We start from the raw sequence: 26,075 nt of genomic DNA, 5'->3' as shown, positions 1-26,075 counted from the left end.
ATCTAGGCAAATGTTTTGGTGTTGTGTAGTACCCATGACTACTGTTGATTAACTGTGTACTCTTACTCTTCTGAATAGTGTGTTGCTGCATTTGCTGTCTCTGCTGTTGCCTCACAGTGGGAACGTACAGGGAAGCCATTCAACCCATTGCTTGGAGAGACCTATGAATTGATCAGGTAATGAACAGGAGAGTGGTATTCTGTGTAACAGATGTTTCATTAGATTTGTCAGGTGACTTGCAGACTGTACTGTAGCTTATAAGCTTCCAGCCATTCTGGCAGCTGCTGCAGGTGCTTCCAATGTGTGTTGGTGTTCACCAATGCACCTTCCAGCAGAGGAAAGCTACTTAACTTTTCAATTCAGAGCAAGCAAATGAAATTTGCAAGGCTTAAAAAAAGTTCTATTTACAAAAATGAATCTTTTTTTTTTCCCTGAAACCTTCTGAATGAAAAGATGTATGTGGTACATAAGGGAGGTGTTAGAATTTTAGTATTCATTACCTGAGTGTTCAGAATACATATAGACAATATGGGTCTATTAGTGTGCAGCTGCACCTAGGGCAGATTCTTCTTTCAAGTGAGGTTTTGGCCTGTGTTTATGCAAAAACTCAAGAAAGAGGTCATTATCAAAAGTAAATATATTGACTCATCCGATTTGGGAGTTCTTGTTTTCTTTTTTATATTAGGTCCTCAGCTATTTAGAACAAGGATGTATGCATTATTTTGTCTTTTGGTCTAGCCTAGGCTTTTAACTAACTCTTGCACTGAGTACAGCAACTGTGCACAGGTCCAACTATCTGTTTCTCCTCAGGGAAAAGAACTGCAACTTCACCATGCTCGATATGTAGATACAGAGTTTTGGTTGTCTTTATTTTGCAGAGATGATCTTGGATTTAGACTTCTCTCAGAGCAAGTTAGCCATCATCCACCCATCAGTGCTTTCTATGCTGAAGGCTTAAATAATGACTTTGTGTTTCATGGATCAATTTATCCGAAACTCAAATTCTGGGGCAAGAGCGTGGAAGCGGAACCAAAAGGCACGATGACTTTGGAGCTTCTTGAGTAAGTTGATCGGAAGTGATTGCACAGGCACAGCACCTCATCCCTGATGATTAGTGTGCATTAGAGTCCCACAGCTTAAAAATGGACGTGTCCAATACCCACATCCTAAAGTCTGATGGCTGATCACTGTGCAGGGAGGAGGGGATGAAAACATGAAGGGAACTGCCATTGTTTCCCCATATACATTCAGTGTGCTAATAGTAGCAGCAGCTGGGGCCTGTGCCTGTATGTTCTGCAAGTGCCTGGACATCAGTCCTGCTAAATCTAGCATGCTCAAGTCCTGTTGGCTTTCCTCATATCTTTCAGTGCTAACAGTGACTGCATTGAAGTGACTGTTGTAAGGAGTTGATAAAATCAGTAGCAATAGGTTGATAAACTTCTTGGGTTTACTGACTTATTACCATGTCCATTTCAAGACCTGGAACAATTGATGGATTGATGGCTTGTTGTGCAGGAGTGACATCCAGTACAAAGGTAGAATATTTTAATTTTTATTCCCTTCCCTTAGACACAATGAAGCCTACACATGGACAAATCCTACGTGCTGCGTGCATAACATTATTGTGGGCAAACTTTGGATTGAGCAGTATGGAAACGTGGAAATAACTAACCATAAGTAAGTTAAAAGTGTGAATGCTTTCACTTCCTGCAAGTTTTAAAAGGAAAAGCATTTGGAAGTAATTGGTGCTCTCTTGTTCTGCCTTTAGAACTGGTGAGAAATGTGTACTAAGTTTCAAGCCCTGTGGACTCTTTGGGAAGGAGTTGCACAAAGTTGAAGGGTACATTCAGGACAAAAGGTAACAGCTTCATTCCAAATAGGAAACAAATGCCTGCCCTTGCTTCTGATGGGAGCTATAGAGCTAAATGCCTTTAACATAGTCTGGCAAGGGCATTAACCTGCAACAGCAAGGTTATGAAATGTGCAACACCAATAATGGAGATTTAAGAGTTGCCCTCAAAAATTGTTCTTTCAAATATTTTTGTCTGAAATTGTGAAATAAATCTCTTTAAACTTCTTTGTAAACTTAATGTGGGGTTTTTTTGACAGCAAAAAGAAACTTTGTGCATTGTATGGGAAGTGGACTGAGTGTTTGTACAGTGTTGACCCAGCTACATTTGAAGCTTACAAAAAAAATGACAAGAAAAATACAGAAGAGAAGAAAAGCAGTAAACAGGTATTAATCACATAAAGAGGTGGTATCTCAAAAGCATGATGAGACCGCTAAATATTTTAGTAGCATTTAAGAGCATTAAGATTTCTTTTCAGTTATCCCCTCTTTCCTAGTAGGATACAAAACGGATTGGATGAGTACCAACAATAAGGGATAAAATGCTTTCTCTTTCTTGGATTTGTATTCAAACTTACCAAAACTTGGTGTGATGTAAATACTGTCAAATTCCTTACTTGCCTCTTCCTCCCAAGTTACATGGAGTAGATAACATATCCATTAGTTGGACCATTTCTGATCATATATGACATTTATATTCTGACAGAAGGACTTGAACTCCTAGAGGCAGAACAGACTAGTTTATCATCCTGATAAAAGATCATATTTTCCAGCTTTTACATGGAATTTTTGTATTGCATTCTATTAAATTTTCACAACTGTAGAAATGCTGACATTTTTTTTCTTCACAATTGATTTTTTTTTCTTTTGTGAAAAAAAACTCATTCATAATTCATCCAAATTTCTGGTACACTTTTTGTTTAGGAGGAGTGGTGATGGTGACAACAGCTTGATGAAGAACAACCACTCATACAGTAGCTTAAAACAGGGATTCTTCTCCTTTGGTGACTGCAGACAGATTTTTTGTTGTTTTGGGTGTTGGTAGCTTTTATACTTAAGAAAAAAAACTGGAGTACTCTGTCAGATGGACAACTCTGAAAGGAGTTGTTCCTGTGCAGGTTCAGATTGTTGCTGTATCTGAGGTTGCTCCAGTGCTTGTCATCAAGAGAGTGCTAAAGCACTGGGGATTGCTGCTTCTCTGTGAGTCCAAGAGCTCTAGAGAGAAGGAGCGAAGAAAAACACACCCTGTGTTTTTGTTCGGCTTTCACTTCACATTTTCCAACAATGCTGAGGATGATTGTTGCTTTTCACTTCAAAAAGAAGCATCCTGTTGCATAAAACTCAAGCTGCAGTGTTGCTCTGACTCTAGAAAAACATGCTTTTTCTACTCATTTAACAGAACTATTTCTGTGCAGAAAACTGAAAGTTTGGTAGTGGTAGCTATGAACCAGTAGTCTTTATGGAATATGTATGTATTCCCACTGCTCCTTGTGTCTGAGGAGCTGATATTTTCTGGGATTTGAGCATTTAGTTAAACCAAGTCTCATGTATAGTGTCTGGATGTGGTTTGTTCCTTCATGGTATTGAAGGATTTATTCAGGTGCAGAAGTACATGGCTTTTCAAACTTCTCCGAATTAGAATTTTCAGATTTCTGTAGTTGTTTCCCAGCTATTCCTTCGTGCTGCATTGCTACTAATGAAGAATTGCTTCTGTCTCCCTTGAGGGAACCTGCTTGGATGTGAGTCTTTTTGTAATTTGTCCCAGATTTTCCCCTGAATCCCTTTGATTTTTATAGGAATAAAACTTCAGGGAAAAATAATTTTGCAGGAAACTAGACAAGCCTTCATGTATGCAAAGGTGATATAACATTAGAAGAGTTTTAGTAGACCTGGGGTTAGGCCAGGATGCTCTGATTTCTGCTCTGAATGAACCAGAGTCTTGTTCTAAACAAGATGAAGGATTTTGTGTAGATTTTTCAGTGCAAATACATAGGAGAGCACAATGTGAGGCAACATCAGCTGCTTTCACATGTGCCTAGTTGACAGGTACCTGAGGTCTTGCTTTAGCAAGTCAGTTAATATTCTCCTAGCAATATACTGAAAGGTTGAGTAGCACTGAGCATGAAGTATGGATCACTGTGGCAAGAGCATGTGAAAATCCACATTTTACCTAGTTCTCTGTAATTTGATGGCATTTTTAAGATTATGTATACGACAAGGCACAAATTGTGTGTCGTAGCCTTCCTATAAAAGTTGCCTTGGAGTTTGGCAGTCTCATATCCAAGTGTCTGTATTTTGATATAAGAATCACTTTCTGATCCGTTCTGTTTCAAATTCCCAATTTCTGCAGGATCGATCAGTGTCCCTGAAAGGGCAGAATGATAGGTTGCCAGTACAGTTCAGATGTAGTCAACTAAAAGTCCTGTTTGTCCCCCATAGGAGCTGAGGGATTGAACCTGGTCTGCATATTGTTCTGCTTACTTTGCAACCTGTTCATTGTTAAAAGCACAGTGAAGTGCTTCGCAGTGAAACAGAATCCTTACTACTAATTCTAATTTTCTTGAAAGCATAACATGTGAATCCTCTCAGAGGACAACTGAGTCCAGGGTGCTGGGTACTGGATGTTTTCAGTCTATTATCTGATGCAACCATGGGAGAGCAAAGCTTATTAGCAGCAGGATTAAAGCTGTTGGCACATAGCCAAAGTATTTAAGGCATTAATTGCCTCTAAGTTCAGCTTTAATCTCTGGTGGTCTCTGAAGCGTGCTGCTGTTTTTAGCTGTGTTGGTGACACCAGGTTTTCTTGGGAGAGCCATATTCATTGCCCAGCTTGTCTTTAGTTCAGTGTTGTAACATATGGTTACGTAGCAGAATTAACGTCAGCAGCATCAGCTGCTTTAAAGCTGTGCATAAAGAGGGGATGGTTTAGAACTACTTCAGGTCACATCTACTCTGTGACCACCAATAATTCTCTACTGCCCTAGTAACCCTGGGTGAAGTTCTTCCTTTTCTAGGAAAACCATTTCACAGTGCTGTGGTCACAGCTGCCTCAGGCTGTGTGTCAGACTTCACAGGATATCCTTCCCAGAAGAAGTAATTAATCTAGGATATTTATTTCACATTTGCAGTTTGCCATTTCAGTTGTGTACTGGTTAATGGAAAGGAAGGTTCCTCTGGGCAAAGAGCAGTAGGAAAGGCTTTCTGCTGTGCACAAACTGGGCAGCGTCTGCGTTATGTGCTGGTATTTCTTTGATGTGGAAGGATGAGGAATGTGACTTCTATTCTTCACCTTTAATGAAGCAGTGATGCAGTTAAGTATCAGGCATGAAAATGCTTGTATTTGAGGAAACAGGACATCTCTGGGGTGGAAAAATTGACATTTCTTACTGCGTGAACACCCACCTTATATCTACAAAAATACTGCTGCAAGAAACTGTTGGTAGTCTTCCATTGGGAGGGAGTTGGGAGTATGTGTGCTATGTTAATGCTATTATCCTTCTTGACAAGCATCTAGAAAAGTTTCATTGTTGCTGAAATTACTCGCTTTTGGTCAAGGAAATAATTTTCTGTAAGTTCCAGTGTTGGAATGAATTGGTGTAAATAGTTCATGACTCCCAAAGAACTTTTCTTTGTGTGCTGCCTTTAGGTGGGCAATACTGAGGAATCAGATGAGATGCCGTTGCCAGATTCTGAGAGTGTGTATGTTATTCCTGGAAGTGTTTTGCTATGGAAGATAACTCCAAGACCTCCAAATTCAGCACAGGTCAGCTACACTTCTCATTATTGAATGTGCTATCCTGTTATTTTGTATGTTTAACACAAAGCAAATCCATTTGTTGTCTTTGTCATTAGCAAGCCTGGATTTGCCTGTTTATTGCAACAAACTCCCTGCTACAATTGTAACTTTATAATGTGGGGTTGGAGGGATAACTGCCACAGGCGAGAATATAGAATTAGCAGAATTTCTCTGGAAAATGGGATGCTTTATGTAGCTAGTGGTATGGGGGCATTCCCCACCTGTTGTGTCCACCCTGTTTCCCCCACTGAGGCACTAACCTTGTGAGAAATCTCTTCTGAAGGGCTTCATTAGAGGACAGACACTTGCAGGGATAGACACTTGCATGGCACAAGTTGGAGAGTCAATAGGTGGAATACAAGGGTACTGCATGTAATTGCCAAGGCAAAGAATTGGAACAGAAAAGATGCCCTCACTGGGCTAATCAAGGGGGAAATCTCTCTACAGCGATAGGGAAAAAAGCAGTAGGACTGGAAAAAGAAGATAAGAGAGAAATAGTGCACTGAGTAATTGGATTACCGACCTGCTGAAACAGAAACACCAAGGATCATCTACACTCTGCCTGACAGTGCAGTTTTGCTGGTATCTTGAGCATTCCTATCTTGAGTGATTAAATAATAAAAGAGCCCTTGGATGTTTGTTTTTAGGCAGCAGTTTTCTTATGTATTAAGACTAGCAGCTGGAGACATTGTGAAGTCACCTTTTATCTTTGTCTCTGAATTTCAGATGTATAATTTTACCAGCTTTGCTATGGCTTTGAATGAGTTGGACAAAGAAATGGAGAGTGTCATTCCCAAAACCGACTGCCGGCTACGACCAGATATCAGAGCTATGGAAAATGGAGAAATAGGTAACTTCAGTTATTGGCAAAGGTGGTTTTATTTTTTGTTAAAACTGAAGGACTGGAAAAAAGGTTGATAGATGAACAGTTAAAGTAGCTACCCATACGTTCCTTCATGCTGCAAGGCAGTAACTCATTAACACAGCCTTCTGCAGGTTGTGGTGTGCTTCTGGTGAAAGGTATGTCATCCACCTGTACTGGGGATAGTTGGGATGGAGCTAATTTTCTTCATAGCGGCCCAAATCTGGTGCTGTGGTTTGGATTGGTAACCAAAGCAGTTGAAAATTTATGCACAGTGTCATGGAAGTATTTGTGAACTTTTCGGTTTGTCTGTTTCCATCAGCCTGATGCAGGAGTGGTTTGATGTGCCAGTTCTGAGAAATGCAGTCTAAACTATTAAGGAGAAACTGTAGTGCCAGAAAATACACTTGAGGCAAAATCATTCTTCAGTGAGACTTGAACACTACTGCTGTCCTAGAATAGTGAATTAGAAATACATAATGAGACTTTCAGTGAGTAGAAATAGAGTGCTTTTTAGAAACCTCATAGAGATTGTTACTGTAGATGCCACAGAAGGAAAAGTGTCTTTTAGTCTTCTGACATGTGACTTGGTGTTAAATACTTCAATACAGTGTTGAACAGCCTTCCCCAGCCCTCTTTTGCTCCTTTTTCTTTGGCATTCCAGTAATTTGTCTGTTTAAACTTGAATTGCAAATAACTGTGCTGTTACCAACAACTGTATTCCTTAATGATACTAGTGGCGTAAGTGTATAGCAGGTGAGTTAGTAGCTGGCAGGGTAACTGGGAATGGCTGATAGAAGTAGTTAAGAGAATCATTCTTGGAAGACTAAGATGTGTATGAAATGCTTTTCGAAGAGTCAGGTGTGAGATTGCCTTTCACCTAATCTGCTGCTTAGTCTGACTCTGCTCCTCAGACCTTCTGACCATTCTTCCTGCCAAATAGAAGCAACTGTTCTGCATGTTTAGGATCATAACCTGTGCTACCTTAGAGCATTAACAAAAAAAATGAAAAGATACTGCAGAGAGACAATTCATTGTGGTTTGGAAATGAATACTCCAAAGCTCCATTAATCAGGAACTAAAGACTAGTAGCAAATTAGCCCAAACGTCAAAAAGAAGTAGGTGGCCAGAATTGTAAAATCAATCCTGCATACCTTAATTAGTTTCCATCCTAAAATAAATTCTATGTATGCCACCTCCCTTAGCTCACGTTTGCTGTCATGTAAACATTTTTTTGGGGTTCTCAGGCCATGGATAAACATGCATTTAGCAGTCTTAAATACTGGAATGCCATTGGCTCATTCTGTGCCACAGCTGGGCTGGCTTTGCTCTTAGACTAAACCAGTAACCTTCAGTGTTATGTAGAAAGCTTTTTAAATGCACTATTTTTACTACTTCCCTTATTTATTTGCTGGGTCAGATTAAGTAATGTCCCTGTCTTATATATTACTCTTAACATCTGTTGTTTTATTTGTGTGTTTTTATTCCTTCAAGATCTGGCTAGTGAAGAAAAGAAGAGGCTAGAAGAAAAACAGAGGACCGCCCGCAAAAATCGTTCAAAGTCAGAGGAAGACTGGAAGACGAGGTTAGTGCGTTTGCCTCTGTGTGTGTAGTTATGTAAACGTTTTGAGCATTGAGGTTAACTGACAGTCCACACTGGTGACATGCAGTGTTGTGTCAGCAGGAAGAGCAGACATCCATCAGGTCTGGTAGTGCTGCCCTTGTATTTGCTTACTCAGGCTTGGTCTCAGTTTATTCCCTCTCACTGCTTGCCACACTCATATGCAAACATAAACTGTGTTGTCTTCTCTGAGCACCTCTTGGTTCTGACACGAAGATGATGTCACTGATAGCTGCTTGTAAAGGACTGTTGTTGCTGATTAATTTATAATTGCCTGAAATTTGCATGCTTGGCCAAAGAGTAGAGGAAATGCTTCCTCTGGTGAACTTGACAGCTTACTGCCCATGACTTCTCAGATCAGTGGCTCTGTGCTGACAGTACTGTATTTTCAAAGTTGGTGAAATGATTTTATCACCCAGCTATCCAAGTCACTACCTTCTTTCAGGGAGGGTTACTAACTACAAAAGTGAGAGGAGCTAAGGGAAAAATTAGCTTACAAGGGATCTGCCAGGATGTTTTAGGGATTTTTTAGTTTCTTTTTAGTTTGTATGTAAGAGCTCCCAACTGACCTCTCTCATAGTTAAAAAAACAAACTGTGAAAACATGACCAGATGAATCTAGTTTGACCAGACAAGGTCTACTTAAGACATATAGGAATAAACTGACAGTATCTTCAGAGAACAAAAATGGTAAGACTAAACTCTCTATAAGTAAGCAAGTTTCATCTCTTCTCTATTAACTAGCTATTTATACACTGAGACACTGTGATTAAATACCTTTAAAATGTTTGTAACTATAAATCACTTTTTTCTTTTTTTTTTTTTTTTAATGAAGTCACCCATCATGCCAGAGTCCCAGGTTTGGACATGTCTGCCTTTGTCTTTTTCCTCTGCCTGCACTCTTAAAGTGTTTGGGTTTGTTTGCCCTGAGACTGGTGGAAAATAACACCTTTGTAAAGCTTCCAAGTAAACTCGTTAAGTGCTAGACGGCCTTGCACCTCTCTCCCACTTCTGAATTCAGAGTGGTTCTAGCTCTCTTCAAATGTTTTCAAAGCAAGGGATAACTGTGTTGTGTTCTTCCACGTGCCAGAAGTGTAGCTTAAGGTATAGCTCAAACCAGCTGAGGTTGGTATTGGAATTTGGAGAATTTCCATGGGGCAACTAGGAGCTATGGGTTTGGGGTTATATAATTAGTGCAGACAGCATTCACAGGGTTCTTCCATAGCTATTGTGCAGATACTGTAGACATGCTCAGCATGTGTCTGGGATATCCTTTAAGAACTCTTTGCTTTCCAGGCTGTTTCTAAAGCCTTGGCAGAAAATTCCTAGTGTTGATCTCTTTAGTAGGAATGCCAGGTGTGACAGCCTATAAAGGATGAACATTAAGTGTTAGGGAGAGTTGTGCTATGGGGGAAAAAATGTATGCTGTGAAGGAGAATTCTCCTACCTGTTCCTAGAAGGTCATCTGTAGGTCTTATTCAGTAATGCAGTATAAACTCAGATTTAAACTACTGCAGTTTCCTTGCCACAGAAAAGCAGGCTGCTTACTTTGTCTAGTAGAGTTCTTCCCTCGTAAGACAGTTTTCCAAATGTGAGTGATTTTTGGTTTTTTTAAATTATTCTGAATCCATTTTAGAAGTGGAGTCTTGGTGTTTCTCAAAAGGTGATTAATGTTGAACATTTAATATTTTAGACGCTGACCAGTGATCATAAGTCTTGAGTAAAAGAGATTAATTCAGTTCTGAAACAAGCAGTGGTTTGGCAATTTGATGAAAATCTGTCCCCCCCTTTCCCCCATCACTTATGTAGTGAGATCATCTTATTGCTTTAGGTCTTATATTTCTCTTCCCATTGCCTTTCCTCTTGCTATTGCAGTAGGTTGTCACTGGAGTTGGGGCATATTGTCCTGACCTGTACAGGTGTTGAAGACACACTAATGAGGTATTGGGTGGTAGAATTCCTTAATCTGAGAGGTGAGGTAACTGTGCTTATGGCCCTCTCTCATGGCAGATGCTCTGGAATGAGCTGTTACTGGTGAACTGGACACCTGAGCGCACCCGCACACCTCTTGTTTGGGAATGGCCGACTGTTCCTGTGTGGAGGATAAGCAGTAGTGAAGTATATGCAGTACTATGAGTGAATGACTTCTATTGACTTCAGTTCACTTAACCAGGACAGCAGGAGAACCATCAGAGTGTTCAGCTGTTCAGTTTGCCACTGTGAAGGCAGTACAAGGCATTTCTTCCAACACGCATCTCAAATCCTCTGAGCCAAGCAAGGCTTGCCTGTTAGCTGCCCTGTTTTCCAACATAGCACTGCAATACTGGTGCCTCTTATGCTTTTGCTTTTTAAAGAGATCAAGTCATATTTAGTCTGAATGTGCTCTGATTTCTCTTCTGAAAGCTTATGGTACCATAGAAGGGAAGAGCAGAGTTAAACAGGCTGCCTTGCACACAGATGATTTACTTAAGTGAGTGTGTCTGCTGCAGTGAGTCACAGAAAGGAAAAACTGGCTTTTGTGGTCAGTGAGGAGGTGACAGGAAGCTGTGGAGCACATTAACCACAGAAACAGCTTCTAGTAAGTTGGTTTGTTCTCTTAAACATGGCCTGGCAAAATACAGCAAGAAGGTAAAATGCTTGAGGTCTGGTACTGTGGGCTGTTGAGGCAGAAGATTGAGTAACTGGGGCCAAACAGAAAGTGCTGTTCGGTAACAGCTGCAGGATTGCCAGGAACGTGTGTGGGAGAGGAGGGAGGAAGGCAAACTTCTCTGCCATGGTGGTTCCACAGGGTTGTACTACTTCCCAGCAGTTTGGCCTTGTAAATGCACCTTATGGTAGAGATGGATAGTCCCCCCCCACCCCCTGAAAGGTTATGTACCCTCACAGGTGTGATCTGTGCCTCTGTGTTACATGGTGCCTCCAGATTAGGCAGGAGGGGAGAGGGAAGGAAAGAAAGAAAGGTCCTCAACTTCAATGTTTCTACTGATAATTAGCTTAGTAAAAGCTTGCAAATAACTCCATGCGGATGGAATCAGCTTTCCCAGCATTCAAATGAGCCTCCCAGTGCTAACAGTGCCATGTAGCACAGTTAAGTTGTAATAATCCAGGACTCCTCCTGCAGCCTGTGGGTGATATTTCACCTGCACTAAGGGTAGCTGGCACACTTGTTCTAAGTTAACTGCTGGTCAAACTGAAGGGAAAGAAGCAAATGGAAGCAAAAAAGAAGCAAAAGGCAGTGGAAACAAGGACAGGTAACCTGGGAAGAGTATAGAGATGAAGTTTGGTTGGGTAGGGATTGGGTGAGGAAGGCCAAGGCGAGGCTGAAACTGAACCTGGCAAGGGATGCAAAGAACAGCAGGAAGGGCTTCTACAGGTACCTTTAACCAGCAAAGGAAGGTAAAGAAGGTATATGGGCACGATAAACAATGCTGGAAAACTAGTAACAACAGATGAGGAGCGGACTGAGGTACTCATCAACTTTTTTGCCTCAACCTCTCTTCCCATACTTCTTGAGTGGACAGACAGCAGTTTTTGCAGTCTTGCAAAAACTGTTACTACTTATGCATGCCAAAATGGTTGTTCACAACTGCTTTGAAGTAAAGCTGTACCTGTCCTTTTTTATGCAATAATCTTGGCAGCTTCAAATGACAAAATACTGGTATCAGTAGTATCACCTTGGAGACATTCAAGTGGTGTGGCAAATGGGGAGATCTAGTCACTGAAGACGATTTCACTTACAAATTTCAAACCAAGAGAGCTCCTGCAATCACCATAGTTATTGCTGAAACTGCTGAAGGTGCAGCAAAGCAGTTCTGAACTTCTATAGAAGTGTATGTTAATAGCTTCACTGACCTGCTGTATGTTTCCTTGCAGATGGTTCCACCAAGGCCCCAATCCTCATACTGGTACGCAGGACTGGCTTTACTCTGGCAACTACTGGGACAGAAACTACTTTAACTTGCCTGATATTTATTAAAATGCAGTAAGGAGCCTCAGACTGATACAAATAAGTCTTAATCCATTTTAATGTTTTCCCTTGTTCTACTTATCTCCTGAAAATACTGACATGTTATCAAACAGAATATTAATTGTCTCCGCAATAAATCTGGTGGTACATGATCTGCAGTCCTAGAGGTAGGGGAATAACTTCTCTGGCTGATGGTGGGTCCTGCGTGGACAAAGTAAGTCACCGTGATTCTGAGCTGCCCTGATTACACCTATATTAGGTTGTGGTGTATGAGGAATAGAACACCTTTGGCTGTTCTGTGAATACTTTGTTTTGTAGATAACATTGGCACAAGTAAAACTTGTTTTATTTATTGTGACATGGGAATGTTTAAAAGCACACACAGTAATTGCAATATTCTATTCTTAAATGAAGAAAGGGTGTGTCACTTCTGTAAAGATGTAATTTTTCATAAAGTGACTTTTCTTTTACTAAAGTAATTACCTTAAATCCTGAGCTCTGGTCAAGAGATTCCAGAAGAACTCCCGTCTCTGGAAAATTAATGCAGTTCTTTAAGCTGGTAACATTACTCAGAGGTATTTATTCAATGTTTTGTGCAGTGTGTTTTGAATTTTGCTCTCCTGTTTTGCTACCAACCTTATGGTTTAAGGAATTAAGAGCCATTGAAATATCTACAGATTTGATTTGAACTGCACACTAGTAACAGGTTTTAAAAGAATCTGTTTCATGCACTAGAAGTTCCGGTGCCCAGCACCACTGCAAAAAAGCAACAACCTAATCAGTCCAGGACCTGGTGGAACATGGCAGGGGGACAGGACTGTGTCTGTACTGTGCAAACTCCCTGGGAGGAAGTCTTGTGCATTTCAAAGGTAGTACAGCATCTTAGTGAGGCCTCCTGTGCACAGCTGCTTTACCCCTTTTCAGTGGGGTGCATTCAATCTTAGAATGTAAGTTTATATTGAACTGTGTACAGAGCTTCTAGAGGGCAACCTGCTCTTTGTACAATATTTTAACTGCTGTCTGGAGGTTAGTGTTAATTGAGTAATTTAATTGCTACTAAATAAAGGCTTCAAAACTTCTTGCATCTAGTCTAAAGTGTTTGACAGTGCTGACCCCTTCTGAGCAAGCCTGGTCCAAAAGCTGCTGCGATGAAGATGGATGGTGTGCTTCCCTGTGCTCCAGGGACCTCTCTTTTCCTAAGCAGGAACAGTCTCCTCCTGGGGCGGTGAGGATGGTTGGGGAACTGAGATCTGGCAGCTCAAGTCTTCAGAGTGGACTTCTGAAACACTTAATAAGGCAATGAGATGCTTTCTGGTTTTATTCTATGCACCACTCAAATTACCCAGGTCGTGATGCTGAGACATATTAGATAAGGGAAAACCTTTTCTTTGGCAGCCTGTCATGTGAGGGCCCAGCTCTCACAGTGACCCATAGATGCAGAAATTGAATACCTGCCCTGTCTGTTGGAAGCCTTATCTCTGCACTCACACCTCTACTCTGCCCAGTGATTCTTAAAGTCTGTCTTAATTCCTGTGAGACTTGCAGGTGTGAGTCTGAGATCTGCAGAAGCAGCCTCACTGTTGGTCAGTGCAGGTCACACAGCACTGAACACTCACTGCTAAGAAAAACAAAACATTTATTTCCTGCCTGCCCCCCATGCGTACACCATGTCAACACAGTGAAGAGGCTGGGCTGCTCTTCAGTGAAACAGCTGCAGCAGATATGTCAGTGGGCACAATTCACATAAAGCTAACATTTGGGATGTTGTGCATGGCAGTTTCAAGTGCTGGTTTGTTGGGGGGTTTTTTTGTTTGGTTTGGTTTGGTTTTTTAGCATTTATTTAACATTATTTGATTTATTACAATGTAAATTCCATCTCTCCTGCCCTCTTCCTGAAGTCCAAACAGCCTCTTTTCTCAACCGGGTTAAAAATTAACATGAACTCAGGAGACAAGAACTACTTTTGTTGCTACCCAAATGCACTCTGAGTGCAGTTTGCCACACTCTGAATATTACACAAATACTAAAAGTTCAGGCTACGGGCATAAAGTTGTGTATAAATGTGAGATTAAAAACTTGGGTACTTCAGACTAAAACCAGAGCAAAAACTTTACTAATTGCAAAGTGTAACAAGCAGATGAAGGTGTTTGGCTTTCACTACTAGAAGCTTAATTTAACCACTTTCAAAATGAAGTAAGGTTTGAGACAAGTGGTTAAACTATTTGTCCTATGTAACAGACCATGCACAACTCATGCAAGAAGCAAGCTTACTTCTTCAGGCATGGGGATCTGATGTAATGGTAACCTGTCCTTGCAGTACTGTTGTTAACTTTCTACAGAAGCACTTACCCCTTGTGTGCTTACTGCCAGCTGGTGAGTGTATCTTTGCGGACGTCACATCATCCAGAAGGATGGCAACTGGGAGAACACTGGGCACACATGGCTTAGCTGCATGAATTAGAACTAGGGCTTGTGGATTTCTCATAAGCTGGCCTGGCACCTGGGAATGCAGTGGATCTCCTCCTAGCACCTGCATCTGGTTGTGCAAAGACAGCAGGGCTAGGAACAAGCTTCCAGTCTTGTGTGTTCTGAACATTAAAGCCCACAAGAACAACAGGTGGGGAATTTCCCCCATCCTTTTTCTTGAATCACATAAATTGGAGCAGATACTTACGACAGCTGACTGTGTTGTTGATCTTTTCTCCTGGAAAGGCTGAGGCTTGCCGGGGAATAAGGAACACCAGCTCGAGCAGGAAGGCAGGCTTTGTGGGGGTTTTTGACCTTGTCTCACTTAAGTTAGGCAACATAAGGTCCACACTTCAGAATGTGACAGTGGCTGTCCTGTTCAGCTGAGGCTGTGGCTAAAAAGAAAATAAGAGTGCTGGAATTAGGAGCAGTAAGTTCCAGTCATATTGTAAATCCTTATGTCTAAAACAAACATACCTACACTTGGCAAAAGCAAGCATGTTGGTATGTGGGTGACAAACACCTGCAGCCTAGAAAAAGTAAAACTATTTATGGTCAGAGCAGAGGCTCTTTTGTTTGGTACTTCTGAAACTCAACTCCCCTAAAATATGGGTCTTTTTACAAAGAGCCAGTGTTAATTTACAGATCTGCCTCAGCTCAGCTTTTTTCTACAAAAAGCTCTACTGAGCCCTCACAGCTGGACAGATTCTGCTGTTCCAGGGAGAGTTGGAGCAGGGCAGCTCCGCCCTGGAAGATTTCTCCAGCTAGGCAAGGGATGAGCTGGGCACACACCACCACAGGGAAGAGATGCTGGTGAAGGCCTCACCAAGAAAGACAAGCACCAGCTCTCTTGCTCTTTGTGGAACTGATAACCAGTGCTTAGCCCACTGAGCCCTGCTGCAGAAACTCACCAAGACCAGCCAGCAGAGACAACAAGCACCATTTTTTTTTCTAAATGGAAAAACTCCTGCATCAGTGCTGGAATAAAAGTTCTTTCAAGGAAGGAGAATCAAAACTAGGGCTCCAACTAGTCACCTCTCTTTAGCCACAGGGCACATGTGTTACATCTTCAGTCTCTTAAAACCTGCTTCAGAAAATAGGGTTTGTTTTGAGCAACACCATTTGGCATCAGTGGGCACCTTCCCATCACTGTTATCTCTGCCTACTTGCCCTCAGGAGCGCAGCACTTCTGCCTGCAGTTAGCCACATCTCCTGGACCAGAAATCTCTTGGAAGTGAAATCTAACATGCACTGTGGCCAAACAGACAGTGTTGGTTCAGTAGTTTCTTAGAAGTCATTTCTGCCCTGCATTGCACTGACAGGGGTGATCTTCCATTTATTTACCTCTGATGAAGCTCTAGAGCTGGAAGCTGGACCAGAAAGATGATACAAATACCCAAACTTTCTTACCTAACAAGACATAAACTTCCTCAGCTGCTTCCACTTTTGTGCTGTGGATTTTGTTCTCTCAGGATAGCACAATAAGGCATCAGCAGATAGACCGAAGCTTGTAGCACTTGAACCCTGGCCTGCATTGAATGGCTGCTCAATCTTTAACAGACGATCTATTTGGTCTACAAAGGGAATTATTATTTTCTTTGGAAACTGCTGTATATTAAAGGTTGAACGTCTGCACTCATAAGCAGCTTGTCATCCCAACACAGTGATACAACCTCACTTAAGGTACTTAAAGTAACCTCAGCTTCGTTGCAGGAAGGCACAGCCTGCAGTGGATCTTTAGGAGCAGGTGATGATTCTTCCCACAAGAGGTCTGAGGAAGCTTGAGTTACGTCATTTGTTGGGACATCAGCCTTTCCCTCTGAAGGCCTTAGTTCTCCAGCTACAGAGGACTGACAGTTGGACTTGGTGATCTTAGAGGTCTTTCCCAACATTAATGATTATACAATTAAACCTTTTACATTAAGCACATCAGATAAGCCACCTAGAAAACCATATCTCCTCTTTGCAACACCTCAGAACTCTGAAGATTCATACATGTTACTGTAAATGCATAGATGGTGACATTTTAACTTCCTCAACAATCTTGATTAGTTAAACTGACAGGTATCCCAGTGAAGAACAGGGTAAGACATGAAAAAGTTTTAGATACAAAGTGAAAAATGGCTTCTAAAGTACTTATCAAGGGAAGAACACAGAGTAATTGTGGGATGAAAACAGTGTCCCATCACATGGTTAATAAAGCTAAACCAACCAATCCGTCTGGTTTCCAGCATGATTAGCAAGTGCTGGCCATGGGTACAATTAGAGGGGAAATTTAGGTTGGAAATTAGGAAGAAATTTTTTACTGTGAGGGTGGTGAGACACTGGAGCGGGTTACCCGGAGAGGTTGTGAATGCCCCAACACTGGTAGTGCTCAAAACCAGGTTGGATAAGGCCTTGAGCAACCTGGTCTAGTGGGAGGTGCCCCTACTCCTAGCAGGAGAAGTTGGGACTAGATGATCTTTAAGGTCCATTCCGACCCCGAAACATTCTATGATTCTATGTAAAACCAGCACTGTAGCAAGTAGAGAAGGCAAGTCTTTAATACACCATCACAGCTCAGCACTGAGTTGTTTTCTGAATGACATCAGAAATTATGAGAGACATAATTCAAAGCATGACAGAGCTAAATCCTCCCTGAAAAAACATTATTCCACCTCCCAGCCCAAGCCAACTCAGACCCATTTATAATCTGTCACTACCAGGCAACACCATAGAAAGGAAAGGCTGCTTTGCAGCTACAGAAACCAGCTAGCTCCCTACTGGTGCACGAGTCCCAAATCCCATGCTGGCACTGTGGGTGGGTGGGAGACTCCAGAGGAAACCCTGCTTTAGCTTGCTAAGGAGTTCCTCTCTGATTATCCCCTCTCATAACAAAGTTATGTGATTACAGAGTAGCAAAAAGACAAAACAGAAGGCTACTTGAGGGACCTGTATTGGAGCTTCATGAATGTGGAGAGGTCAGTTCACAATAACACAGGCAAACCACTGTCAGGCATTCAGACAGAAAATTTCTGAATTATGCAGGCACTCTCCATTATACTTGAAAAGTCATGAAAATCAGGCAAAGTCCCCAGTGACTGAAGAAAATGGAGTATCACACCCATTTTTAAAAAAAGATAAGCATTGTGGGAGCTACTGGCCAGGCAGCCCATGCCTGGTAAGATTATGGTACAGATCCTCCTGGACAATACATCAAAACACAAAGACAGAGAGGTGGTTAAAGACAACCCACACGAGCTGGAGCTTCAAACTGACCAAGGTCAAATTGTGCCTGACTGACCTAGTGGCCTTGTATGATGGAGTGACTCCACCAGTGGAAGAGCTACGAATGTCATCTACGTAGACTTCTGTAAGGTCTTTGACAGTCCCCCACAACATTCTGGCTACTAAACTAGAGAGATAAGAGTTTAATGGAAGAACTGTCAAATGGATAAGGAATTGGCTGGATGGGTAGAAACCAGCAATAAGTGGACCCGCAAGGGTCTGTACTGGGACCAAAACTTTAATCTCTTCAATGACAGTGGGATCAAGTGCATCCTCATCAAGTTTGCAGATGACACCAAGCTGAGTGGTGCAGGTGATTCACCAGAGGGAAGTGATGCCATCCAGAGGGACCTGGACAGGCTTGAGGAGGGGCCCACACAAGCTTCATGAAGTTCAGCAAGGCCAAGTGCAAGGCCCTGCACCTGCCTTCAGCATTCAAGCCTTGTGAGCCGCTGCCTTTTTTCCCTTCCCACACAAGCATGAAATCTGCTCCTACCTTCTGCTACTGACTTGTCCAACACACAGCACAGGCAGAACCCTTCTAAGGAATTGCCTTTGCTGAAACCCCAGTTTTCCTCATTAGTAGCCAAACCAGAGACATTCCTTCCCAGCACATGATGCTGCAACCTGCGGAAAGCAGAAAGGCTGCAGCCACATACCATCCCCTCTCCCAGCTGTGGTGGAGCGGGTGGGTGCACAGACCCATCACCTGGTTACAGCCTGGCCTTGTAAGACAGGTGACATACAAAACCCAAGGGATTTGAACCAACAAACTGCAAAATATAGCACCTGAGAAGCAATGTTCCTTAGTGGCCTCCGGCAGGAGCTCAGAGAAAATGACTGGGAATTGTAATCTCTTCAGCCATGGCAGCTACACCCAAAAAGGAATGAGATTATTCCTTACTAATAGCTCCATTCGTACTGCAGAACCTTATGATTGCAAGGGCAAACCTTGAAACCCCAGGGACATGGGCTGGTAACATTTGCTTTCCAGGACATTTTCAGTGGGTACACATAAGATCATTTTCTGTTCCAACAAAACAAGCACACAGAAGGTAACGGGTAGTGCTGTATATTCAAGGTTACCACAAACTGTATTTCTGAAGATCACAAAGGCAGAAAGACCAGAGGGGTAAGCCACGATCAGGAGTCTGCTGTGGGATAAAAATTTTTTAAACACCAACATTAGTACAGATTAGTCTTCATCACCATTGGAAAACCATCATCTACCTACCTGCTCTTGCATTCTTAGATGTCTGCACCTCTACATAAATCTGAGGGGAATTCCAGCAGTAAAATTTGTTGCTGCTAAAGCATTTAGAAAACCTACAATAGCTTCCTTTAAAAAGTTACACATTTGTAACAGAATACTCTGTTAATTTTGAATGACCTATCACTTTCAAGTTCATTCACGGAAAAGTATATTAATGGTAAACTCACCACAAAATGCTTCTTCCACAAAAGAATCCTTAGAAAGTATTTTCTCAGTCTTCTGTCCTGGAGAGTGATGACACAGACCATAAAATTAAAAACATCAAATATTAATATGTTATGACTTATGAAATCAGGAAGAATAGCTTTCCTATAGAAATAATAGGATACATTTCAAGAATATATATATATATGTATATATGTAAGTGATGGTCTGAAAAATAAAACTAGACACAATTCCAGCATGGGGAAAACTGGAATGCTTTATTGAACGTGAGAACACAATTTTAAAGGCATCGAGACTGGACGTGTTAATGAAGGGGACAACCTATGTTAATTAGGGAGTTACACAAGTTTTTACTGCTATTTTCAAATAGTTACTTTTTTTTCAAGTAGGATTACATGGGGGATGGAGGGATTACAGGGGTTTAGACATGGTTTTAACAATCATCTTAAAAGGTCCTTTCTTAATTCTGCTTGGAACCAGGTTTGTATCGCCGGGTTGCACATCAACAGGTCTCAGGACAAGGGTCCAAATTTCTTCAGATCACAAGATGTTTGTCAGCTCTTGTTTTCCAAGGTATATGATTCAAATTTACCGAGCTTCCTTTTGCTGAGAGCTGGGTTTTGGCCCCTTCATATATATATATATATATATATATATATATATATGAGAACTAGAAATTTTATCATTTTTTGAGTAGGGATAGTAATCCAAAGTCTGGATTTCTGTATTGAGAATGTATGGGCGGAGCAGGACTTCATAAAGGCATTACACATACCTGCTAGTCATGTGGTTACTTCGAAACCATCCTCACTGAATACAGAGCAGAAGTTAAAACTTGTAAATTTGCTTCTTTGAAAAACTTTCAAAACTCTAGGTCTGCAAAACTCTGCGCAGCCAAAGCTTCAAAGACACTTAACTACAAATGTCATAAACCATAGAAAAATATATTATCAGAGGTAACAGAACCATAAACATCCATAAATATTTAAGAAGGTTGCAGGCCCTAACATAAAATTGTGTCAGTCTGAAACTTCAGAGCAGCTATATGAAAAAATGTCTGGAAACTAATTCACTGTGCTGGAACTTGAATGCTGGTTTTGGAAGCCATGGAGAATAATGTTATCAGCTACTTTATTGATTCATGTCCCCCTCTGGCCCCAAAGGGAAGAACCTGTCAGCCTCCAAGCAGTCTGCCCAACTGAGGCCATTTACCTTGTCCTACCTACCACCTTTTGTCAAATCAAGGTCACAGATAAGCCATATTTTTCTACCAAAAAAAGGACCAGGTCAATCATTAACTGGGAAGAGATCTATGTCCCAGAAGTACAGCTCTCTGTTTTCAATACAGTAAACATACTGCTTTTAGTGAAAGACTGCGAGGTCTTTGTTACACAAATAGTTTTGCTCAGCAAAGTCTAACAACGTCTTTGTCCCTCCCTTCTCAAATCTTCAACTTAAGCCAGTTGGTTTTTTTCTCTGCCCACCTGGACATCTCCTACAGGTAAGCACAGCTTGCCAGAAATGACTGAAAAACACTGAGGACCAGCCAGTCCTGCTGAGTGCAGCAATTTATTTGACTGGAACACCATCTCAGAATGAGTTACATCAAAAGACATACTCATTTTGGAAAAAGCAGCACTGAAAAAATTCGGGCTAACAGCTGTAGTAAGACAGCAGCACATGAACTCCTCCTGGCTAAAACGCACTGGTGGTTAAAACACAGAGGCTACGTAGGTCATAAAAATCTTGAGTACTAAGCAAAGGGGTTCTGAGCAGAAGCAGGGAAGCATTATGCAACTCTAATATGCACCTACCCTGGTAACCTATGCTGGGTCCAGCTGTGAGGCCCAAACATACATTAAAAAAGTGGTCAGAAATAGAAATAATTCAGCATTTAATTCTGGAAAGCCTGCCTCAAGTTGAATTTCCTATCATCTGCTGGGAAACGGGTGGGGTGGGGAAAAGGGGTGGTGAGTGGGAATAACACTTTTCACCATCTCCTAACAATGGCACACTTTTATAACTTCAACTGAACAAGTTTTGAAGTTCAGGGAAAATACAGATTTTCCAGCATTGTGAGAAGTTAGGCCTTTTGTAAAAGAACCTCATCTTTTTTTCCAGTGTATCTTGTACACCAGCTAATTTCACACAAGAATGTGCTTTGCCATAAATTAAGAGCATTGTATATAGACACAGATAACTCAGTGCAGAAACAGCAGCTTCTCATGCTTTCTGAATCTCTGTACAAAATACCATAGTTTAATTGTTCTTTGATCAAAGGGAACCAGAACTGGAACTTGCCTGTGTATTTCCATATTCTGTAAGTCAACTTTTCCAGATAAAAGCAGTTTTTGAAGTATTTTCTAGCTCACCTGAAAACATGTGAATGCAAGACAATATTGCATAAGCATCTACTCAAACTGTAATTAGCAGTGAAACAATTGCCCTTTCTGCCTTTTTTTCCTAGAATTTATAGAAAATAAGTTGTCATACAGCTCCTTCAGGATGAAGGATCAGAGTCAGCATACCAGTTCATCTTACTCCTAAATTTCAGTGGAGTCTATTCCTCCTAAATTTCAGTTTTCCACTGTGGTCTAGGCTGCCTGAAAAGCTTCTGGCAGATGACACTGGCTGCCCAATTGCCTTAAAAGACAGATAAGCATACATTTACTTCTTAAGGTTAGGTTGAACAGTACCTGTTTGGGATTGCATAACTTCTTGTGAAAGGGCTTCCTTCCGCTGTTAGTATTTCGTCATGGTGGCTGGAAAGGGAATCCAAGTGCTGCTTTCACCCCACTGCAAGGTTTGATTGGCACCCTTGTAACACCATGTACAGCCCCCTACACCAACCTATCACTTCAAGCAGGTACAGAGCAATCTTTAAACACGAGTACAATCAATTGTTGGAAAGACGATCACATTGTTGTTAATTGAAAAGCAATTCAATACAGTATTTGGGGAATTTTATTTAGGAATAAAGCATAACTAGAATATGAAACAAGCATTCAAAGTCAGAGAGAGGAGAAATTAAAGTGCTTGCTTTAGAGTAAATTAGAAACATTTTTCTAAGGTGTAGGAATACAACAAATACAACTGTATGTGGTTCTTTTTCTTTAATGAACAAGTGAATTTGATGTCTTAAAAATGTCTCTTAAACCTTGTTCACTCTACGGTTGAGCTCAACATGACATGTAACTCACTTTCTAAACCAGAAGACTGTAATTATACTGGAAGAACAAAGACTAGAGGTAATTGCTGACTAGAAAACTTTGTTACAGAGTCACTTGACATCCCAGAAGTTTTCCCAATACTTGCTATCCTCTTGTTCAGGAGGCCACCAATTAAAAAACAAACTCAAGGAGCAAAGGAACAAAACTCATGTCCACATTTCTTTTAATTTTACTCAGAAATATAAAAGTGCAATTTCTGTAAATTAACAACGTTTACAGTACATCACAATAAATATGCCACCGTGTGACATCTAAAAAGTCTAGTTATTTATTTGAAAGGAGTCATATTGAGATAAAAACTGCATCAACATCAACAAAAAATAACCTGTCCCAGTAAAGATGGCCTTAACATATTAACTAGCAAGATGCATATTCCATTATTGCTATTAGACCATGCCTCCGAGTTCCAAAGTATAAAAACTTGACAGTTAACGCAAAATACCGTTGAGATTTTTCTCATCACAGGCACAATCTAACATAAAAAATAATTTTGCAATTTACAATGTAGGAGATTCTCCTACGAGGAGAAGGAGAAAATAATTAATACAGAAACATACAGCTGTGATGATTTGCTAAGTCCACAGAAAAGCCGCAATTTGCACAGTTATTAAACTGTTACATGAACATATAGTGTCTTTCCCACTCCTGACCTGGTGAGAACAGGCCTTTTAGTAAATTTACTACAATTTGCCAGCTACCTCCAAGTATGCAGACCTTAAATATCCCAACACAAATCGCATGCAGGTGCTTTGTGTCCTGAACAGCCTAGTCTCATATATTTAAGGAGTGTAAAGGATTTTTGTCAGTACTGTACTGTTTTCACCTATTTACCCAGAATAGACTGTGTCTCTGATTGCAAAACATTAAAAGTCAGATACGACAAAATAAGATTTCAAGTACCTTAAAGCCCATTTTTAAAATAATTTTTTGAACTCTAAGCAGTCACTATATATATACAATATACCATTTTCTAGTCAATACTTATTTGGATTGACCAAATAAGGCTTAACACTCATTTATGCCTCATTACTGTCAAAATGGAATAAAAAATTCCAGTGTACTATCTGTAACACACCTAGATTATAGAAAAATAAAACTGCTTTTTTTAAGAGTCCCTCCTCTCCTTCAGGAACTGCAACAGAAGTGTTTACCTGCTCTAGGAACGCCTTTCATAGCAGAACTGAGTATTTCTAGAGAGAAATAAGTGTCTCAACCATTTCATCTGGCCTACAAAATAGGACATTACTTCTCTCTTCCATATCAATCTTGCTTTAGATGTAACCTCAAAAACAAATCAATGAAGATTAGGTGTGGGCAAGGTCTAAAACTTTGGCAACATGGTTTTCAAAAAGGTAAGAAGAAAAAAAAGTTTAAGCTACGGAACTGTTTAAGGCAACCTGACCAAAGTAAAGATAAGGCTTTTAGATAACTCTTTGAGGAGAATGAGAAATCCGACTGGGAAAGATTTCAAGCATGGAGAGACATTTATGGAGCTTGAATGGACTGATATCTTATTGGACTGACTGTTATTCCCCAGTTCATCGTTGGTTTTATATTAAGTTTAATGTACCCCAATGTTATTCCCCTTGGTCCCTCAGATTTTCCCCTCCAAAATTGTTTACTCCCCTCTTCTCCCCTGCTTTCCCGCTCCTCTGTCACTGATTGGCTGAGAGTTGCCACAGTGCAGAGTGAGCCCCAATTGGTCCTTTCCCCTGGATACCCACAAGTCACACCCACCTTTCCCCTGTCTCCCAATCCTGTCTCACCCTTGGTTGTCAGTCCCATGCACCTCCCCAGTTATGAATCCTCCCCTCAGACTTACCCTATATACGTCCCTGTGTCCTCTTAATAAACTGGCATTGCACCCAGACCCTCAGCTGCGTCTGAACCCTTTTGTGTGGTGCCGTGTCCCTATTCCCTTTTCCCCTCGGGCCGTGGCAGATGGCGCCCAATGTGGGGCACAGTTGAGAAAACTCCTGCGTCCTCACTTGGGCTCAGAGATCATCAGGAGTGGTAATCATCCCGCCGGTCCCCCCCAGCTGGACGGACGACTGTGGACTGCGGAGCCGCACGGGTCGACACACCAGAAGAAGGTGAGCAGCTGGGGACAGTCCACTTCCCACCCCGACACCCTCACCCAAAAAACAAAAAAGAGAGGAATAGTAACACCAAGGACTGTCGCAGAAGTCTTTATAACAACAAAATGGGACTCTCGCTGTCCACCTCCCAAGTTTGTTTACAGACGCCTCAAAGATTTCATCATTGAGCACGGTCACCCCCTAGATAAAAAATCTGCTAAAGCGCTCGCCAAGTGGCTGGACCACAAAGGTCACAAACTTACAGAAGACACCTCTGTAGACCAGTAGTAAGCCATCGGCTACAGCCTGTGGCGAGATAATGACAAGGGGACTGGACAGCGAAGGAGGTGTTGATAGCCTGGAGGCTTGTTCTGATGGTGCTACAGCACCAAATGATGAGCACGAACGACAGCCTCCGTGAGACCACCAAATCAGGACTGATACAGACACAAGATGGCGGGAGGGGAGGAAAGACCACCTCACGGCGTGCACAAAATGGCGTCAGGAAGGAGGGAGGCAGAAAGCACGAGGAGCAAAGGCGGGAAAAGTCGCCATGGGAGTCAGCAGCACGGGAAAAGAGGGGGCGGGCCCCCTCGGTACCACCCTCCAGACCGCCTCCGCCCCCACCTGCGCGTGTCAGGGATCCCTCCCCCGACACGCCCATACACACGCCCTCTCCCTCCAGTTCCGCCTCTTCACCAGAGAGACCTCCCTCCAGGGATAAAAGGGTAGCGAGGGGCGGGGCCAGGGCGAAGGTCAAGTCTGGTTTCTGGCAACATGGCCGCGCCCATAGGGCCTGTACCACCGAGGCCTACCCTGCCTGCCGCTACCCTGACTCAGACACGGATTACTCGCAGCACTCCCCTGAGAGGCAATCAAAACAGCCTAACATCTGGAAAGCCTTCAGGGAAGAGGCTACGCAGGCAAATGATGTAGACTTTCTCAAAGCATTCCCTATTTACTTGGAAGAGGGCAAGGCCCCGGAGTGGAGGCCTATCTCCTATCCCATGCTGAAGGATATAAAGGTGGCGATAGTACAGTATGGGCTAGGAGCGTCTTTTACCATCGGCCTCCTAAAGTCATTTTTCTTGGCTTACAGACTAATTCCTTATGATATACGGGCGGTAGTGAACGGACTTTTTTCCACCATCCAATCATCTGGTTTTGAAACGGAGTGGAAAAAGCTGATTACTTCTTATGTTAACGAAAAAATGGAACGAAGGGGGATCCCGGTGAGACAGGCCATAGACATGCTTTATGGCAAAGGAAATTATTCAAGCAGAAACGATCAGGTCAGAATTGAACCTAAATTTTTAGATGTTACAAAAGAATTGGCAATGGAGGCAGTCAAGAGGGTGACGGACGCCTATGTCCAGACCCCTCTTTTACATTAATTAATCAGGGCCCTAAAGAACCTTTTGTGGACTTTATTATGAGACTAAAGGAGGCAATTAGCCAGCAAGTCCAGCAAAAGGAGGGTCAAGAAATTTTATTTAACAAAT

General features: G+C 41.8%; 1 protein-coding gene across 6 annotated transcripts in view; it reads left to right on the top strand.

Moving 5' to 3' along the window:
* OSBPL1A (oxysterol binding protein like 1A) overlaps positions 1-13,178 on the top strand; it is a 76,354-nt gene extending 63,176 nt beyond the window's left edge. For all 6 annotated transcript variants that reach the window (XM_051774908.1, XM_051774915.1, XM_051774925.1 and 3 more), the window contains 9 exons: positions 79-176; positions 879-1,061; positions 1,570-1,677; positions 1,769-1,858; positions 2,110-2,236; positions 5,496-5,612; positions 6,372-6,495; positions 8,002-8,092; positions 12,001-13,178. In XM_051774908.1, coding sequence (XP_051630868.1) covers positions 79-176; positions 879-1,061; positions 1,570-1,677; positions 1,769-1,858; positions 2,110-2,236; positions 5,496-5,612; positions 6,372-6,495; positions 8,002-8,092; positions 12,001-12,103 — 1,041 coding nt within the window. In that variant the 3' untranslated portion in view covers positions 12,104-13,178. The remainder of the gene's footprint in view (positions 1-78; positions 177-878; positions 1,062-1,569; positions 1,678-1,768; positions 1,859-2,109; positions 2,237-5,495; positions 5,613-6,371; positions 6,496-8,001; positions 8,093-12,000) is intronic.
* The last annotated feature ends 12,897 nt before the right edge of the window (positions 13,179-26,075 follow it).

The sequence above is a fragment of the Manacus candei genome, unplaced genomic scaffold (assembly GCF_025592945.1).
Source record: "Manacus candei isolate 608988 ecotype Guabito, Panama unplaced genomic scaffold, ASM2559294v1 h1tg000008l, whole genome shotgun sequence".
Taxonomy (NCBI): domain Eukaryota; kingdom Metazoa; phylum Chordata; class Aves; order Passeriformes; family Pipridae; genus Manacus; species Manacus candei.
Note: the sequence above shows the minus strand (reverse complement) of the source record. Positions and strands in the feature narration are given on the sequence as shown.